The sequence below is a fragment of the Colletotrichum tamarilloi genome (genome assembly GCF_030869305.1).
Source record: "Colletotrichum tamarilloi strain Tom-12 chromosome Unknown Scaffold_112.1, whole genome shotgun sequence".
Taxonomy (NCBI): Eukaryota; Fungi; Ascomycota; class Sordariomycetes; order Glomerellales; family Glomerellaceae; genus Colletotrichum; species Colletotrichum tamarilloi.
The window spans coordinates 50,458-70,195 of NW_026849495.1; the positions used below are offsets into that span (position 1 = coordinate 50,458).

Below are 19,738 nucleotides of genomic sequence, written 5' to 3' on the forward strand. Positions count from 1 at the left end.
TTCTTATTGCTGTTGTAAAACTGAAGTTAGGCATGAGAAGCATTCCTGGGGGCCAAAACACTCGATGCCGCAAGGCCAGCAAATGGTAGCTGTCGATGAAACAGCTGTTGGCCTGCTGTCCTCAAACTGCCGAGGAACTTGGATCGAGTTGTTCCAAAGCGGGAACTTCGCTATTCCCGGGGAAAGACTTCAGTGGTTAAACTTCCTTGTCCTGAACCTAAAAATAGTAGGGAAGCCGCGGGCCGTCTTAGCAGAGTTTACAGCTTTATATTGAGACATCCACAATATGCAGTGCGGCAGCATAAATAATGAAGATGATCTGACTCTGCGCTTATATGCGCGGTCAATCTTGGCCCGGCAGGCAGAGACCGCTCTAACTAGAATCCGATATGTTTGTGGTTTGTGGTGTGGCGAGTTAAATGTCCGGGAGTACAGTCTAGCGGCCTTTGCATGTTAAGGGTATCGGATTACGATTACTGCGTGTATGTACAGGTATGCTTATGCTATTTACATAGGTAACACATCCTCTTCAGTCCAGCCGCTGCACAGCATTGCGCAATCATCACCACCACCACCATTGCTGCTGCTTCTTGATCCATTTGTGGACCAAAGGAGCGATGTCGAGATTGTTCTTTTCAAGGTGCATGAAGTGGCCATTGCCCTTGATCCCAATTTCACTAAGCTTGATCCACTCCGGCTGGCCACCCACCTGCTTCAGATAATCGATGATACAGTGATCGTAAGTAATGTGGACACTGGCCTCTCCCGTCAAAGCCAGGTACGGTACGCTGGCGATCTTGGGAAGTTTTCGGACAGGTTCCTTTTGAAGGTAGCAGTTACGATGAGCTAACGACGGCTCACCCACAGATTCGACAGTGGCGTTGAGTTCCGCGGCGCTGGATACTGCCGGCTCGTAGTCGACAGGGGTGTTCGTCAGACCCCATGGATTAGCCGCAGTACTGGTCAGACCATAGCCGTACGCGCGAAAGGGGATCGTGGAGGGCTCAACATTGATGTTTCCGGCGAGATGCTGGGGACAATCATTGGAGATGCCGATAGCGAACTTGGAGCCCAGGGAGTGGGAGATGAGGTAAGACTGTGCGCCAATGAGGGAAAGAAGCTCACACCCAGCGGTGCGCATGGCTAGCTCTTGGGAGACCTGGCTGGTTGTGTATGGGATGAAGCTCTGCTGGAACTGGTCAAAGAAGGGATCGCCGCGCATACCCGTGCCGGGCCACTGGGTGTGAAGCTGAGACTGGGGGTAGGTGTTGTAGTTCTTGACGCCGGTGAAGCCCATCTCGACAAACTCGGCCGACATGCCTACGGCCATGGTGAAGTTGGCGGCGTTGTTGGCCGTGGATCGGCCGATGCTGTTAGCATCGACGAGGTAAACCTGGTAGCCTTGCTTCAGGAAGTAGGTCGCCCACCCGGGACGATTGTCAGGGGTATTGAGCCATGTGGTTCCCGGAATGCCGCCACCGTGGATGAAGACCAAGGGGGTCGAGCGTAGCGTGAGGATGGGGGTGAGCTTCTCGACGTAGAGCTGGCCGATGGTGATGTTGCCCGTGGGGTCTGGAGCGCTTTGGCCCCCGACGTAGAAGAATTCTCGACTGTGCAACGTCTCTGAAGGTCTGCACGTGGAGCTGACGGCGTTGACGCCGATGCAGCTACTGTCGGCACTTGAGGTGGCCGTGACCGTTGATGCGGCCAGCGCGAGGGCGGAGAAACCCGCAAATCGGACCATGATTCCTGTGGCTGGCGGGACGTTGAAGCAGTTTGACACACGCCAGACAACAGAGAAGAGGAGCGCGCTAGATGCGCACAGATTTATCTGGCTGGAACACACAAACAGGTCAAACGCGCATCATCATCAGACGAGTAAAGAAAAGGCGAGAACGGGTTCTAAAGCAGGGCTTGCGAACGAGAACTACTGTTAATATACGCTAAACGACCGGAGCTTGATTCGTTTCTGTGTTGGCTCGGATCAAGCCAAACAGGACTCTCCAAATTGCAAATATTGGAGCAACGAACTTTTGAACGCAATCTCGGGGAACTGGGCGAGACTGGGTCCAACACCGTGGAGAGAGAATGTTCCCCTCGACGGACCAGTTTCCCAACCGATCGCAAGCCAAGCCTCTGCCCGCAAGTCACCCCTTGCCAGTCCATCTGCACAAGGCAGAGGCGTGACGTGCTATAGAAGGGGGAAACCCCGGAACGCTGAGGAACCTCTTTTCAGAGTTTCTGACTGCAGCTTTGGGCTTGTCCGATCTTTGACGCCCAGGGCTCACCATTGGACCTGTGCCGCGAACTCGCAGGCCTTCCGGCGTTCGCGTCGCAAGGTAGGCTGCCGACGGCATAGGGTGAAGGAGGGGCCATGACTCGAGATCGCCTCACCCTCCACTTCAGCTGCACGCTCTAAGACAACCTTGACCTTGCGCTTAATTTATGAGCTGGATGGCCACCGCGGGCCTAGGTGGAACACGAGCCAAAACAGCGGCTCGTCTTTCCCAATACTGTTCCCCTCTGTTCACTGTTGTCGCGCAATTTTTGTAATGATACTAGGTACTACGGATAGACTGCGAGTCTATGAGTCTTCGACCTTTCAGCCCATCCCACGTTCCCGGGACTTAATCCACACCATATGGGGTTAACGCTAGCTAGGCCATCACTCATCAAGGAACCTGATCTTGATAACCACGATATGAAACCAACCTAGACTGCGCACCATGATACATCAGATTCTCCGCCATGTTGCTACCTTCCATCTGATCGAATCCATATCATAAAGCGGCCCGGCCTCCCCCCTCCCCATACGGGTGATCCGTTACCACGAGTCCGACCTGCCCCCGACCTCCAGTCCGAACCCCCTACCCTTCGCCATGTCGAACGCAACGACCTCAGCGAAGATTGGAAAACCGCCAAACAACACGAGGGACTACAACATCATCAGGGGTATCTACCGACAGTATGGCGTTACGACACTCGACCCTAGTTTGGGTTACCTCTTCGCCGCAAAGGAGCCCGCGAACGCCGTCCACGAGTCTAAGCAGGGCGCTATCATCGCAGGAATGATTATTGTCCTACTCGCCATCATCGTACCAACAGCAGGAAGACTTTGGGTTCGCGGACGGGGAGCACAAACCAAGTTTGGATGGGACGACTGGGTTATCATAGCGGCGGCGACTCTCGCAGTGGTATATCCGATACTGCAGATCCTCGTCGTCGTCGACGCAGGAGGCGGCACACACACCTGGGAGAACACGTACGACGACTACCAGTTCTACTCCTACTACCTCACCATCTGCCGACTTCTATACTACCCCACGGTCGGCATCATCAAGATATCCATCACTCTCTTCATCAGACGGCTCGTCGACACGGCGTACAGGACGTGGAGAATTCTTGCGGATATTTTCCTCGTCACGGTTGTTGCGTATGTCATTGCTGCCTTGTTCTGGAGCATCTTCCTTTGCAATCCGCCACGAGCTGTTTGGGACAGAGAGTTTGCAGGAGCCTTAGCAGAGCCAGCGACGTGTGGAAACCAGTTCCTCAGTGCGAAGGTCCTCAGCATCATCCACGTGGTGCAGAGTGTCCTCCTCCTCGCAACACCAATCATTATCTTGTGGAGCATTCGTATTGATAGAGGGAAGAAGATTAGGCTCTTCATCATCTGGGCTGCGGGAGGGCTGACCGTCACTGGCGGTCTGTTGCAACAGCTGCAGCCATTCACGTCAACTGACATTTTTTGGGACTACACCATCATCCTGAGATGGACGGTGCTCGACATATCCATGGGCATCGTGACGGCCTCACTACCGGTGCTTGACGCGGCCATCATGGGATCGTGGCATGCGGCGAAATCTACACTTGGGCTCTCCAATCCAGACAAGCAGAACAGCAGGGGGACGAAAGGTACCAGAGGAACAAACGTCGAGACAATCAGTTCCGGGCCACGAAAGAATTATGCCAGCTCGGCCGAGAACATCGTCGGCAAGGACGACAGCCTTGAGATGGACGTTATTCAACACAACGGACCCGACGATACGGGTGACAATCACTCGATTCCAGACACTACGGGCCATGATAGACGGCACAGGGTCAATAACATGGTATGAAGAAACGATCTAGATGATAGAAGTAACATAGTGTAATCGATAGACATAGAAAATTTGTCAAAACACCATTGCTATGCAGATTCCAACCAGAATCCATCGTTCATCACATATTCACAATCACGGCCAATTCCTAAGTCCCCGAAATCCCGACCAGATGTGAGGCGTCAGATGTATGCGCAGAACCGGACCTGGCAGCATCCCGAGAAAACACCCCTGCTCTGTCGTAAGCGAACCCCAGAGACAATTTTGCATGGGCATCATGGGCTCCACGGCTGCCCTCGATTGCCCCCAAAGACTGGCAGAAAAAGCCTGCGCAAATCTTTTGATACATCCCTGAGGCTTTTCCTCGCGAGCAGATTGTCGATCGCCTTGTCCGTGCTTGTTTGAACTCCCAGTCGTAATGTGGGCGTGCCGCGCGTGGATGGGTCCCTGATAAACCGCGGCCGAAGACCCATTTTACCAGGAGACAATGACTCGAACCTAGTTGTTTTTGCTTTTCGATCAGGACTGACCCGAGAACCAGGAATCAATTGACATTTGCCGGACCGGCGCCGGTTCCACCATTAACATCGACGGCCTTAAGTACGTGCGCTGGACTAGGTTAATTAACCACCTAGCACTGCAATTTGAAGGCAATTTCTATATCAGCTCCGGGCGCCTCATGCTGACGGAAGATTGCCAGGAGCGCGGATAAGTATATACCGGCTAAGGCGGCAATGACATGAATCGCTCAGCGACATCGCGCTCCAGAGATGATACCAGAGAGCAAGCCCTTTGGCGATAGGAAAGTGACTTGGAGGCTACGAACGATCGCCAGAGCTCGTATTCCAGTGGCTTGTCTCAAAATTCCACTAGTTGAAAGTATGGCGGCCCAACGGTCGGGCACTCTTCTAACGGCTTTAGAAGTTCAGATGCACAGGTGCTAAAGGCGTTAGACAGCGGGCTACTGGGACACCGGCCATTTCGAGAGTGACATTCAGATTAACTTGATAAGGGGCAATGCTGGACCTTTTGTTGCCGTGGAGGCTTCATGGATTACGGAAACGCACCAACAGAAACTCTACACATCATCGGGCTGGGAGAGTATTTGTCCTTGTTAGAATAGCTTCCAATCACAATGAGTTCCCGACCTGCCGCCCATGGCAGAAAACAGCAGACATGTACTTGCTGCAGAATACGATGTGATACACTTCTACTGAATGCTTCATTTTGAAAACCTCAGGTTAGGATGTATCAATTAGGTTCGAGAATATCAAACATGCCCGTACAGGGCAGTTCGGATCACCATAATGCCCATTTTGGGATGATGGGAGCGAAAACGCTCGGTTGACAACTTGGCACGATGAGATAGATCTCGGAAACCTTACAGCTGTGTCCCCAATAATCGCTATTGTTCGATACTGCGGGTCAGTGGAAGTAGGTGAACTCAAAATACGGGCAGCGGGATTCTGGGATCTCGCTCCCATCAGCATCATTCAAAGCAGGGAAGCCGCGGCGAAATGTAAGCAGTGAGCAAACACACCAGCCAGCCAGTGATCTCGCCCCGAATACGGATGTCGCATAGTCCCAAAGAAAGTCTAAGCTGCGTTCAAGCCGCGGTCTCGCTCCTCGGCAGAACAGTCAATATGTAGATACCGCATACGTGTCTGTGCTGAAAGCCAACTAGATTGATGATTCTCCCTTCCCGTAATTAGGTTTGTTATGAAGATTGGGACTTTCGCGATGAGAGACGCCGTCGCCAAGTGATCTATATTAAAGCGCAAATTGATGCATCGCATGACGTAGCGTTTCATACAACATGGAGTATTCGCGACTTTTACCCGCGGCTTTGCTAGAGGTGGGTGGGTACTTTCTCATCTATTGTTTGTAAGATACTCAAAGTACTAGATTCTAGGGGTGAGATTTGAACAATTTGCAGTCGAAAAGGGCCATAGTGATAACTTCGACTTCATCTAATGATAATGTTTGAAACTTAGGGGACAGGGCGACGTTTTCCATGAGGTTGAGGTGTAGAGGAAAACAAGTATCAGGCTTCGGGGCCTTGCTGAACACAAGACACGCCTCCCAAGAAGGGATGCAAGCTTGGATCGATGTGGCTCTTGAACGCATCCTGGCACGTGGCAAAAAATGGCAAATACTACAGGAGCATTTATGCGCCTCGCAAAGAAAGAACAGCACCGGCAGTGATCCTTTTGACGAGCTTGGCAGCCCATGGTGACTACCAGTGCATCATGCAGGCAGCATTGACAAGTGCCGAAGTCCACAAACGGCACGAAGAGCTTGAGACAGGCACAGCGACGGAAGAGGTCCTTGTAACCCGACATAATCTTTACAAAAGTACATCCGGATATTGGTAAAGGTAAGATACGTCGAGAGTAGTTATACCGCTCAGTGGTATTGCTAGAGATGCCGGTGCCTTCCTGTTGAGAGTCTAGACGCAATTCCGGGATGCCTAAATAGTCCCGAAAGCGTTTATCACAAGGCTCTGGACGAATACCATCGGAGTTAAAAGACCCGTCAGTGGCTTCAAGCAGATGAAGCATAGTTATCAACATACATTATTGTCTACATTGACTATCGGTCCGCCACAACACCAACTTCTCAATGGCATCTCATGCGTCAACACCACCACCATGAAGTCGGTCCGTTATAAAAGCTAGAGGTATAGGCGGGGTAGATGACGTGAAATGGAGGGCTTGACCTATACTTCGTACTAGACAGATACGAGCAGGAGTTGTGGAATAATAAAGTTACACATGAGCGTAATAGGAACTATGATTAGAACCGGAACAACAAAATACATCGAATTGCTTGAGGAGGCTCAATACATTTAATGACTTGATCTCCTTCAGAAGAATTGAACACTAACAATTTCGCTCATGATGCCACTTACGTCCGTAAACGAGGCCCAAGTGTCCAGCGAGCAAGTAATTTCATACTGGGCCCAGGGGATATTGCAATTATTCAAAACTACCTAACCGATGTTAGCCATCATATGAGATGTTGATAGCTACTCCCATCACTATATGTATGATAGCGACGCTATCAGTCCGAATTATGTGTGCTATTGACGGTCGAAATAAACTAACGCAGTTGAAACTCCGGTGTTATTGAAGTGCATGTGCTTTCAAATCGTATGTGGTGAAGCAGAACCAGCATGGCCCTATTTCCAGAACGTCCAAAGCTATGCAAAGCTATGCGATGCAAGAATTACGACACTAACAGGAACCTGATTGATCATTCAGGAACAGACAGGAAACATGTTTGCAGAACACGACTCCTCACAAGCATAGAAGTATTACCTGATTAAGCCACCAATAGTAAGATGAGTTGGCCTGCGATCGATGACCTGTATGCAGGAGCCGGGCGTTTTTCGGCAGTATATGTGACAGCGATAGAGCTTGAAATTTACCAGAGTGCATGCCATGATCTGAGAAGGACCTCCAGCTTCGGGCCTTCTATTCAATTTTGAGGTCGTCGTGACCCATCATCTGATGTATAGGGCGGAATGCTACCTCAACTCCTCAAGACTCCGCACAACTCCGCCTTGAACGTGGGCGTAGGGTGTCATCGACCATGCTAAGACCAGGAACTCTCTTGTGCTGCATGTGCTACATCAGGGACCGTGGGGTTGGGCGCATGCAAAGTCTACATAGGTGAACCATTGCAGGTAGGCGTTTCTGTGGCTAGCCACACAGCAGGCCTACTCACCCCGCGGTGGTTGCCAGTTGGAGATATGACAGCCGACACTAACAGAACTTTGCTACCCCGCCATCGCCTGCATAATATTTTGGAGATGCCCCGGACTTCCAGGTCGAGTTTAGGTCCGGGGAAACGTTTACGGGTAGGGCCGTCTCGGTTGGAGGTACTTCGGCGTTGCTTGATGTGATGTGTGCCGGTGGGAGCAGCAAGGGCAAGTTGGATCGTGAGATGTCTAGTAGCATTATAGAAGCATGTGAGTATGCTATGAGCTGCGACGATGTGGGATACCAAATGTGAAATTTGGCATATAAAGCCAAGATGACTCCTCTCAGACTGATGTTGTGAGAGACATAGAGCATCCCTTCTGGAAGTAGCTGTAAGTTGATATCTTGAACGTTCAAACCTCTCACAGGACGCCTGCAAGCCATTCAACATGAAGTCATCCACGACCTTGGCAGTTGCCACCTTCATCTCCTCTGTTTATGGACATGGATATCTGACGATCCCGTCTAGCCGCACTCGTCTCGGGCATGAGGTAAGAACCCAAAAGTAGTATCGAAGACTGCTCCGGCATTGAGCTAACGGACCATCGGCAGGCCGGCATAGATTCCTGCCCCGAGTGCACTATCCGGGAGCCCGTCTCGGCTTGGCCGGACCTCACGGCCGCCACCGTCGGACGAAGCGGTCCCTGCGGCTACAATGCTCGCGTCAGCGTCGACTATAACCAGCCCGGAAGCAACTGGGGCAGCAATGTAGTCGCGACCTACACTCGTGGCCAGACCGTCGATGTCCAGTGGTGCGTCGACAACAATGGCGACCACGGCGGCATGTTCAGCTACCGCATCTGCCAAGACCAGTCCATCGTCGACAAGTTCATCACACCCGGATACCTCCCCACCGACGACGAGAAGCAGGCCGCCGAGAACTGCTTCCAGGCCGGCACCCTCAAGTGCACCGATGTCTCAGGCCAGAGCTGCGACTACAGCCCAGATTGCACCTCCGGTCAGGCGTGCTGGCGGAACGACTGGTTCACCTGCAACGCGTTCCAGGCGAGCAGCCGACGCGGGTGCCAGGGCGTCGACAATAACGCGCTGGGGTCTTGCTACACCTCTATCGCCGGCGGCTACACAGTCACCAAGAAGATCAAGATTCCCGACTATGTCGCCAACCACACTCTGCTGTCGCTGCGCTGGAACTCGTTCCAGACCGGCCAGGTCTACCTCACGTGCGCCGACATCGCCATTGGCGGTGGGGGAAGCACTTCGCCGTCCTCGACACGCACGACCAGCGCCGCGGCGACAGCTACGAGCGGCACTTGCGCGATCGCCAGTACTGTGGCTGTTACTTTCAATGAAATTGTGAAAACGGTTCCAGGCCAGACAATCAAGGTCGCGGGTTCCATTGCTGCACTCGGCAACTGGAATGTGGCATCGGCCCCGGCGCTTTCGGCGGCGCAGTACACCAGCTCGAATAACTTGTGGACCTACACTGTCTCGCTGCCGGCCGGGACGACTTTCGAGTACAAGTTCATCAATGTGGCGTCGGATGGGATCGCGACATGGGAGAGCGATCCGAATAGATCCTACACTGTGCCTCAAAGCTGTTCTACTGCGGTCACGGCCAGTACTAGCTGGAAGTAGAATCAAGGAGGTTCTGCGTGAGGAACTGAGGAGCCTGGGATCGGTCAGTAAAGTGCTAGCGGTTAGCGTTTTGAGTTCTCTGTACATACTTACAGTACTTATAGCTTGTGTTTGGGCTTTGTTTCTCTTTCTCAGTTGAAAATTGTACATACACGGGGACAGCTGAAGCAGACTGAATTCAATATAGTATCATTGGAAGACAATGCGCAATAACGTAGCTTGTTTGTTGCGAGCCTCAAAGTTAGCAGCACTATTCACCACATGTGAGAGCCGTGGCTGGAACAGGATACAAGCAAGGCTTACAGGAAACACTGGACGCGTTACGGATACACGTGTCTTAATCAATAATCCTAGCCCTATCAGTGGCCTCGTTCCCCCGCTATTCTGTTTGCTTATGTGGCGCTGTAACGCTATGATGCTCAGCCCTTTCAGGGGTTGAACAAGCGATCGGTGCTTCCCGTCTCCGTCTCGCTTGAAGCGAACAGAAATGCTCGAAAGAATCGGGGCTGTAGGCAGTGCTCGTCTGCCTGCAGGAGTTGACGCGACTTTAGCGTTGTCTAGGTCTGTTCTAGAATCCTTCGTGAGGCCTCTGTACGTTGACTGAATCACCTCACCGTTGTTCTGACTTTTGGGTAGAAGCTCAACCTTTTTGCATATTGAAACACCGTTAACCGTCTATTCACCAAAAACATTTTGTTTGCCACAGATCGGCGAATGAGCAAGACGGCCAGTTGTGGCGGCCTGAATCCTGACAACAAACTTTGTGCCATGGCGGCTCTTCTGCCTTGCAAATGCGGGATCCCATCTCGCTCTAGTGCTTACATCTCCCGCAAAAATTGGCCTCTTCGTTCGATCAACGCTTCTAGGGCGGACCGCCCATTGTAGGCAGCAACATGCTCTCTGTTCCATACAGAGACGTCTGCGTTTCGCAGTCGGCAGCCCATGGGCCGTGAACAGGGGTGAGTCACTGCCACATGCCATGCGCATCAAAGGCATCAACCGATTCGACCCCTGTTGAGGCAGCCACTAGAGCACGATGCCGTGGTGCCTGGTGCTTTGCTGTCAGGTTTGACGAAATGGCAAAAGAAAGACTTCTTACACTTTGCACGCGTAACATTCTGAAGGTGTCGCAATGGAGATAAATATGTGCGGAAGACCAACCTCAAAACGTGATTAAAATTGAATTCATCAGTATCTCTTTCTCCCGTTGTATCTTAACAATAGAGTATTCACAATGGCACGCACAACAGCAGCGGCAGCGGCGGCCCTCGGCCTTAAGATGGTCGACGAATCGGCCAAGGAGACCAAGACCCCAGCCTCAGACAAGACGAATGGCACGTCGACTACAAATGGCAAAGAGTCAAACGGCGAAACCACAAACGGTGAGACCATTGAGGAAGACGAGACGTCAGCAGAGACCAATAGCGAGGAGAAGAAAGAGGACGAGGAGGAGAAGCCCAAAAAGCCTCTGGCTCCCTTCGGCTCAATTGCCTCTACCAAGAATATCTACAAGTCCGCCAAAGACAGCGACGGCAACTGGACATGGGTAGACAAGTACCCGGAAGACGTGCAGGAAGCCGCCGAGAACGAGGAGACTGAGCAGTACGCCGTCGTGGTGCGCAATATCAAGAGCAACGATAGCCGGAAGAAGCTTGAGGCCGACTCCATCGTCATCCAGAGCCCTTGGTTGAAGAAGGCCTTGGGTGTGATCCTGGATGGCTACACTGGCGTCGCTTGCGAGCTAGAACGCCTCGAGTTCGACGCTCCCTTCCGCCCCTTTGTGCATCGCTGGACGGAATTTCGCAAGTACATGGGCAAGAAGGACCTGGATGCACACACCAAGGAGCATCTCACTATCCTGCACGACATCCTCCAGTACGAAATTGGTAACACCATCAAGGCATTCGAGGATTACGTTGCAAAGGGCGTTATCACATTCGAGCATCTGTGGATGATCTTCCAGCCCGATGCCATCATCCTCTCGGCTCACAAGGGCCCTCTATCTGCCTTTGAGCTCGAGGAGACCGAGTATATGGAGAATAACTGCGGAAAGTTCCTCCAGCTGCGCGCCGACTGTGTTGACTACGGCGGCAAGGAGTTCGGCCGCTACGGTGAGCGCATCAACATCTCCGAATTCCTCGGCACCAAGAAGATCACCGGCCTCAATGCCTACCCTTGGGCATTCCACGCCCAAAAGGAGAAGCTGCGCACCAGCCTTATCCAGCGCGGCAAGATCTTCGAGGAGCTGGCTGGTCACAACTACAAGCAGTACTCAGGCACTGCCATCACCTGGGACAGCGAGGGCAACGAGGTGCCCGTCCAGGTCGAAGGCCGCATCGTCGTTGATATCAACTCATTCAACCGCTTCAGCCCCTACCGCAACCGCTACGTTGACGACTGGAACGCAAAGGACATGGAAGCACTTTCGGCATGGAAGCGTCAGCATGGACTGGGCAAGGACGGCAACCTCAAGCTGACTCCCTACCACCAGATGCTGGCGCGGTCGCGGACGAGGGGTTACTCGCTCAAGCTGAAGAAGTGGCTCGACTTCTTCGTTGAGCAAGTCACCGAAATTACCTGGAACACAAACGCCTTTGATAAGCTCGTCCTACCCGAGGATCAGAAGGAACTGATTCTCGCCTTCTCCGAGTCGCAACTTGATGGGTCTACTTTTGACGATGTCATTTCCGGCAAGGGTAAAGGCATCATCTGCCTTCTTTCGGGTCCGCCTGGTGTCGGCAAGACCCTGACAGCAGAGGCTGTCGCCGAGAACCTCCGCGTCCCGTTGCATACCCTCAGCTCGGGCGATCTGGGCTCGCAGCCATGGGAGGTGGAGCATGGCCTCTCGCGTATCCTCGAGCTCGTGGCGCGATGGAACGCGATCCTGCTCCTGGACGAGTGCGACGTCTTCCTCGAGGCACGCTCTACGCACGACCTGGAGCGCAACAAGGTCGTCTCCATTTTCCTGAGAACGCTCGAGTACTACGAGGGTATTCTCTTCATGACGACCAACCGCGTCGACAACATCGACCTGGCGTTCCAGTCGCGCATTCATGTTTCGCTAGAGTACCCTGATCTCACTCCAGAATCGCGTCGCCAGATCTGGCGCAACTTCTTGCAGGGGGCGACGCTCAAGAGCGAGGTTTCTGATGAGGATATCGTCGAGTTGTCTGAACTGAAGCTCAATGGCCGGCAGATCAAGAACATCCTCAAGACTGCGCAATTGCTGGCTGCTAGGAAGAAGAGTCCACTCAAGCGCAGCTTCATTGACATTGTTCTTAACATCGAGAAGCGGCGACCTGGAGGCCAGGCTTCTTAGGGAATCCAACAGAACCCTTTTAGTAGGGGTGTGTTGTTGGAATGATTACACGGTTTCATCAATTCGGAAAGGACGGGTTGGAGTTTAGGCTGTTTCGAGATTCAATGAATGACATTTGATGACCATCAGGCTTGAGGAATTACAGCCGTGACATAGTGCTTACGACTCTGACACGGAGATCTTGAATGATGCACACACGAGCCTCAATATTAGGGCTATCTCAATAATAGAACTTACCATCAAACTCTACATGTATAGACTATGCCCAATGAAGTGATTTACGATTAATTATTATTCTTCTAGCTAAGACTTCATTTCGTCATGTCATATGCAAGTCGGAGAAAGGCCAGGAGAACGGGGCCCGATCTGCGCCGTGAGCCCGGAGACGGTGAGACCCACCGGGTGTCCGTCGAGACATTACGTTTTGATAATATCGGCAGCCCGCAGGATGCCTCGAGCAGTCTTTGAAACCCACTCCTCGGCGACGGTGAGGTTACCCTTGCCGTACTGGATGCCTTCAGTGATGCCAGGGAACAGAACAGCAGCATATCCGGTGTCCAGGCCCGGAGCAGTGATGACGTGCTTGTAGAACTCCCGATCAGGCAAACCACCCTGGCTGATGAATCCCCGCTGGAAGTCACGGTACTTGTGGTTCACAACGGTGATCAGATCCGCGTCGCCCGTTGTGACAGCGAGCTGCTCCAAAGCCTTGACCTCATCGGCCCGCGTCGCAAAGACCTCGATGGCGTCGGAGAGTTCGGAGAGATCGATCTCGGCGCCCTCGGATTCAGCGTACTCTTCCAGATCAGAGAGGTATGCGCGAAGCTCGGTGGCGTAGTTTGGCACGTCAATGGGGAGGACCTCGTCGTCGGCGAGATGGTAGGCGAGGAGCGTGAGGTACTGGCCAATGGCGGCGTGGACGAGGAAGCCTGGGTCGCCGAAGTTGGCCATCCAGTGGTAGGTGTCGTAATTGGAGTGGTAGTGCCAAATTGGATCGGTCGCGCCATTGTTGGAACCAACGTCGAGCTTGGAAAAGTCAGCTGTTGTTACCTTGAAGCGGTCTAGAGCGGCCTCTTGGCCCTCAGTAAGTACTCACCGAGTTGATGCCCCGGTGCAAGAAGCCTGTAAAGTCACTACCGCTGCCCAACGACTCAACTATTCCTTCAGAGGACTCCAGCCAAGCGTCGTAGAGGCTGATGTTGAAGCCGCCAAAGTTAGGATAGATGATCTTCTTGAAGATTTCAGTGCCGACGGTCTGCAGCTCAGGTGTGGTCGCAAGGGCAGGCCTTGGGCCTGATACTGCCACATCAATATTCAGATACGCCACGGCTGTCTCGGTAAGCCAGTCGACATGATCCTCGACCCATTCAGTGCTGCCGACGAGGCCGTACTCCTCGGCGTCCCAGGACGCGATCACGCTAAAGAGTCAGAGTCTGTATTCATCCCGTCGGCTAGAGGGTCAATAACTTACATGTTCCTCTTGGGCTTCCAGCCCTTAGATACAAGAACGTTGACAGCTTTCGTGAACTCAACCAAGATGGCGGATCCAGAGTTGGGGTCTCCGTTGCCTCCGATCATCCAGGTGTCGCGATGGTTCCCAATGACAATCGTCTCGTCGGCGTTAGTGCCGTTGATTTGGCCAATGACGTTCCAAATAGGCGTGATCTTCCCTTCCATCAAGTTGTCCAGGTGCAGGGTGACTCCCGGGGCTGGCCCTGAACTGTAGTTGGCGTTCAACGCACCCGCCCAGATAGTCCGGTTGACTTCCTCTGCGGACACGCCGAAACCATCAAGAGCCTGCAGCAGAGGCTCGGCAGATGCGTAGGAGATTGGTATGGAAGGAATTTTGGGCGTGACGGGTGAAATGTCTGCGCGTTCGACGCCCTCGTGGGATGGGTAGCCTGGGGTGGTTGGGTCGCCCGGGTGAGTGGAGAGGAACAGAACGGAGCCTTTCTGGACGGCACTAGGATTTCTGGCAGGCCCGTCTGCACATTATACGGTTATCACACTGCTTTAAGGTACTGATTCGACGGAACGGGAGACTTACGGGGATACGCCTCGTAACCGTTCGCAACGGTCTGGTTTCCGTCATCGCCGGGATCGGTGAAAATAACTGCGCCGATCATGCCGTGATCTTGCGCATTCTTGACCTTCAAGCCACGGAAGAGCCCGCCGTATCTGGCCAGTGCGATCTTGCCTTCGAGCTCGACTCCCAATTCAACGAGGCGATCAAAGTCTGCCTGGGAACCGCGTCTTCATGAATAATGAGCATGGCCCAACACACATGGTATGGCAGCGGAACACTCACCCAACGTAGACATATTCACCAGTCACGTTTCCTGACGCAGAGTAACCGTGGAAAGTTGGCTGTCTGTCCTCCCTCCCCGTCACATCGTCTTCCTCCAGAACATCCTCATCGAGTCTGACATTGTTTGTCGTGCCATTGGGGTAGGAAATATCCAGTGAAGCATGAACAGGATAGCTTAGGTAGACGTGGTACTCCTTAAGTTGCGCATTGAAACCGTTCTCTGTCCACCGATCTGCCGTCCACTGCGCCGCTTCCTTTCCGAGTCCCGCAAGCTTGACCTGGTGACCGTAGTAGTCTGACCACTCGTCGACTGTGACATTGTCAAAGGCATTGACCAAGATAGTCTCCTCCTCTGTAAGCACTGGAGGCCACACGTCGTCGGCGCGCTTCGTGATGGGCTTGCGGTGGGTGTGCCGCTTCTCGACAAAGAAGTCCCGTTGGCAGGCCGAGGCGAGAGCCGCGTAGGTCAAGGCGAGTGAGACTTGACTGCAACGCATGATGGGCAAAATCCTATCGAGTAATGGGCATAGATCTAGCTCAATTGTGTATTGAAATGTTGAGAACAAGAAGGTCTCTGCCGAATTTCGGCTTCTGGGAGGGGTGACGGGAAGGCGCAGTTATAGCTCTCGCCCGCAGACAGCCCGTCCACAATGAAATCGCAGAAAATATGCCCAGCAATCATCAGTCATCGGTAAGGCCGGTGATACCATTAAACAAGACTTTCCCGCAATAATGCTTGGCATTCTGGAGCTGTTCGCCCTGCTCTGATGGTATTGGCGATATGCAGGCTGGGAAGAACCTGCTGTCTGCGGGCAAGGCAGTAAGAACGCACGTCGTCATATCTTTCTCCAAAGACCCGGTACTTTGGGGAGAAGCTGACCCGATTCCTGGGGGAGACATGGTAACTTCGAGCTTTGTCTACCCCAATCCACGCGATGATGCGACGGCAAGCAGTAAGACGGCGTGGAAGAGAGAGCTTAGCTGCTTGGGAACGTGAGCGACCTGCCTTGTTCGTGCTAGAATTCGATGTATGCCAAGCAATGCCGGCGGGGTAGCTTTGTTCGCCGTGGATAAGCTGATGGCACACAAGGAGGCATGCCGCGTTGACATGACTGGAGTGTTGGCGTGGGGCGGCATGGGGAACAAATGTTGATGGATATTCCCCGCAATGACAGCTCTCTTTCCCCCTGCTCTGAGGGGAGCGCGCTTGGGTGCTCTAGTCACGTATGTCACCGAAGACGACACCGAAGCCGATCCCGCTGAGGCTTCTCAGGTACCTTTGGAAGGATCCATTGCGTGCCGTGAGTGACACCATCTCTCTCTTTGCACTGATAACGAGTGTCTTTGCCAAGGGGACTTTTGAGCTTGAGAGAGGCCTATCAGGTGCGGCCCGAAGTTCTGAATTGGGTTTCTGACTACGGCCATTGACATGACGAATGTCAGATGAACTATTGGCTTGAGCACATACCATGGAAGACTGAATCGCACGAACCAGACTTTCTATGTACAATGCTCGGACTGACGCATGTTGAACTCTGGCAGCTTGGCCAAGAATGTTACCGCTGAACGTTTCCCGCCAGGACCCATGTTAGTATCGATAATCTTACCGTGCCCGAATGAGCCTTCAGGGATTGAGACGATAAGGGCAGCGGATGCATCGGGATTGCCGCCAAACTCTGTTCCGGTGCCATGGATGATGCTCAGGGATTTGTGAGGGGAAAGTGTAAATATTGGGGTATAGCGTCAAGCTTCTCACCGCCGAGTCTTGGAGCAAAGAAGAGTACATGTAGTCTCGTATGAGGTCCATCAGCACAAACAGCGACGGCTGTTACCTTATTTCACGAATGATTATTCTGCGATACTGTAGAGTACGCGCTCCTCAGCTGGCTTTCTATGAGATTCCGGCATCTAAACACTCAGTTGTTTGATCCAGAATTTATCCTTCCCCAGCAACTCTTGTGCAATATTTCCAGTGACAAAGGGCACATGGGTATCTTGGGCGTCGCGATTGCATGCTAGCGAGATATCTTAAAACCGTGACAACCTCTAGAAAGCATTTGACGTCAGATCAGGAAGATTCGCTCGGCCTCGGTACTACTCGTAACCAGAAATTGGTTGTGACCCAGAAAGCAGCATCATAGAGCTTGAGAGGCTCCTGAGGAGTCACCACCGCGAAATCGAACCTTCGGAATAGCTTGACATGATCACGATTAGTCTTTCTCGCTTCAAGTCAGACATTGAGGATTCAAAGGTGACGCCAACTCACCTCAATGAAGATCTTGTTCAACTCCATAGCCGCGATAGTCTTCCCAAGACACTGAAACCGACCATGTCCGAACGCCAGGTCGACGACACCACACATGTCTCGAAAGCAGTCTTCATCTTCAGCGGCAGCTTCCAGCCAGCGCTCTGGCCGAAACACATCCGCGTCGCAACCAAATGTGTCCTTGGATCTCATCAACTTTTGAATGTTGATACCCATCTGCGTCCCCTCTGGCAAGAACTGCCCATGCAGCTCTGTTCCTCCCTTGGCTACTTGCTTATAGTTGAGGCCCGTTGACGGTGGGTACATGCGTATGCCTTCTCTGATCACGGCCTGCAAGTAAGCTAGTTGGCGGGCCTCGGAGTCGCGGATCGGAGAACTAATGCGGCCTTGGGCAATGCCTTGGTCAATCTCGCGGCGTAGTGCATTTAGCGATGACGGCGTGTTGAGCAGACAGAGCATAGTCATGCGGACTGCCGTTGCGGTAGAGTCGGAGCCCGCGATTCTTTATCCGGTTGTCAGTTTACCTCAAGGTGTTTAGGCTGCGTTGAGACCCAAGCTTACAGTTCCAGGAAGATCTCTGCCAAGAGCTCTTTGTAAGTTACCCCGTTGCGAAGGTGTTGTTGGACCATGTTGTTCTCATCCGACGCGGCTGCCAACTTCTTGTCCGCCAGGTTCTTGGCCATTCTGCCACAAGTTAGTCGACACTTGATGGCTTGAAGACAGCGCATCCAGAGCCAGGGTAAAGTCTCTTGACTTACCCCATAAGTTTACCAAAGCCAAACTCGTCGCTGGAAAAGGGTAGAAGCTTGTTTAACGGCCATTGCTGCAAGAAAATTCCGACCCATGGTACATTGAGCATGACAGCAAGATACGGAAAGATGAGGTCATTGGTTGCCACATAACCAAACAAATCCTCATCATTTGCGAGGAATCCTAGCGCTTCTCCGAAAGAAAGCTCGCTGACGACGTCGAGGGCAAAGTATTGAGATTTATGGGAGAACTCTATGGGTCGATATTCCTTCGGCGTCGAGATGTATTTAGTTTCAACTAGGTTGACGAAATGTGCGACGATTCTGTCAACACCAGGCTCAAAGCCGCCATTCTCTCTACCGGCGTACTAGTTGAAGTCAGCTTCAATGTTACTTAGCGAGTTGTACGTTTCTACATACACCAGGACTCAGCTTGGTTCTGTACTCCTTTCTTAGATCATCGTCCCTCATCGAAAACAGGCTATCCTGGTCAGGCACGACCTTGGCGAGAGCGTACCAAGGACCTTTGGTGAAGTCTGACCTGACCGCCGATATCTTGCGGTACGTGTCTGGATCGCCGAACAAAACTTCGTTTGGGCCAACGCGGACTAGCGGTCCTAAAGAGCCTATGGTAAGCTTGGGCGGAATCAAGACGCACGCTTGAGAATCTTACCAAATTTGTCTCCTAGATCTTTCAACATGAAACTCAATTTTCCACCTCTTGTCATATGCTGCATAGGTAGAATCGAAAGAGAGTTAAGGAAAGGACCTGGGATATGTCGTAATCGGTGCCACGACGCGAGATACCAAATTGACAGCAGAGTTAAAGCACAGAGCGCAAAGCTGCCGTACAATGAGGGTAGAACGAGTGTATCGTTCGTGCCTCGCAATTCGGAGATCTGATCTTGGGGAGACATGGCCACTGTTGCGTAGCGCGGCGCGACTTTCTGTCGGCGGCGTGTGCACGCAGAAGAAGCGATGACGATGCGACAGATCTACAGCTGCAAAGTCTTCTAGATTGAACGGCCCTTGCACATGTTGATATACCTATCAGCACACTTCTAGCACGCTATCTTGTGCGGGGAACGCCCTTCCATTCTTCTCGACGTCAATGGCTGGGGGCGAGCGAACCCGTTCCGGGACTGAACCCTATCTTTGTTACAGCCGGGGATCGCCATGTTTGCTTCTGGAATTGTCTGATTGTTCAGTCGCATCTCTGTGGGATATCATGCGGCCAACCAATCTCTTGGTCGCTGACCGTGTGATGGTGGTGAAAACATTGAAGCGCGGTTCAGCAGACCCTCTATAGTGGACCGATATCATTTCATAAGGGATGGGCTGCTTGGGCTTCCAACAGACCAACAGAGAACGGGAGATGGCCCCAGGGTATGTTGGTCGCCGCGGTTTGTCTTTCGACGGCGTTCTGCACTAAAGAATCCTGGCACGATATTGAGCTGGCACCGTTATTATTGTTACCTACATGTAAATGGCGATGATTGACAACAAATTTCTAGTCACTTGTAGTCCGGGATATCAAAATGCCAATCTTTATGAGCATGAAAGCTGCTTTCGATGAAGCTTGGGGGCGAGAGGCTTCGGGCGTCGCGCGGAAATGCGATGCGAGGGTGTGCTCGAGTCA

The 19,738-nt window shown here is 52.5% G+C and overlaps 6 protein-coding genes across 6 annotated transcripts; 3 read left to right on the forward strand and 3 right to left on the reverse strand.

Annotated features, from left to right (window-relative positions):
- Nucleotides 1–562: 562 nt before the first annotated feature.
- Nucleotides 563–1,744, reverse strand: CTAM01_14072 (uncharacterized protein; the record flags this gene model as incomplete). Its single annotated transcript, XM_060530073.1, has 1 exon — nt 563–1,744. One exon carries the CDS (start codon nt 1,742–1,744, stop codon nt 563–565), a length of 1,182 nt encoding a protein of 393 aa, XP_060375355.1.
- A 1,135-nt stretch (nt 1,745–2,879) lies between these two features.
- Nucleotides 2,880–4,115, forward strand: CTAM01_14073 (uncharacterized protein; the record flags this gene model as incomplete). The annotated part of the gene is made up of 1 exon (XM_060530074.1): nt 2,880–4,115. The coding sequence occupies one exon, from the start codon at nt 2,880–2,882 to the stop codon at nt 4,113–4,115; it is 1,236 nt and encodes a 411-aa protein (XP_060375356.1).
- A 4,135-nt stretch (nt 4,116–8,250) lies between these two features.
- CTAM01_14074 (starch binding domain-containing protein) lies at nt 8,251–9,457 on the forward strand (the record flags this gene model as incomplete). Its single annotated transcript, XM_060530075.1, has 2 exons — nt 8,251–8,352; nt 8,414–9,457. 2 exons carry the CDS (start codon nt 8,251–8,253, stop codon nt 9,455–9,457), a joined length of 1,146 nt encoding a protein of 381 aa, XP_060375357.1.
- Nucleotides 9,458–10,691: 1,234 nt separating this feature from the next.
- Nucleotides 10,692–12,776, forward strand: CTAM01_14075 (ATPase; the record flags this gene model as incomplete). Its single annotated transcript, XM_060530076.1, has 1 exon — nt 10,692–12,776. The coding sequence occupies one exon, from the start codon at nt 10,692–10,694 to the stop codon at nt 12,774–12,776; it is 2,085 nt and encodes a 694-aa protein (XP_060375358.1).
- A 417-nt stretch (nt 12,777–13,193) lies between these two features.
- On the reverse strand, nt 13,194–15,581 carry CTAM01_14076 (PA domain-containing protein; the record flags this gene model as incomplete). The annotated part of the gene is made up of 5 exons (XM_060530077.1): nt 13,194–13,802; nt 13,873–14,194; nt 14,248–14,761; nt 14,824–15,029; nt 15,085–15,581. 5 exons carry the CDS (start codon nt 15,579–15,581, stop codon nt 13,194–13,196), a joined length of 2,148 nt encoding a protein of 715 aa, XP_060375359.1.
- Nucleotides 15,582–17,152: 1,571 nt separating this feature from the next.
- CTAM01_14077 (cytochrome P450) lies at nt 17,153–19,016 on the reverse strand (the record flags this gene model as incomplete). The annotated part of the gene is made up of 6 exons (XM_060530078.1): nt 17,153–17,278; nt 17,351–17,852; nt 17,912–18,034; nt 18,109–18,467; nt 18,520–18,716; nt 18,773–19,016. The coding sequence occupies 6 exons, from the start codon at nt 19,014–19,016 to the stop codon at nt 17,153–17,155; spliced, it is 1,551 nt and encodes a 516-aa protein (XP_060375360.1).
- Between the last annotated feature and the right edge of the window lie 722 nt (nt 19,017–19,738).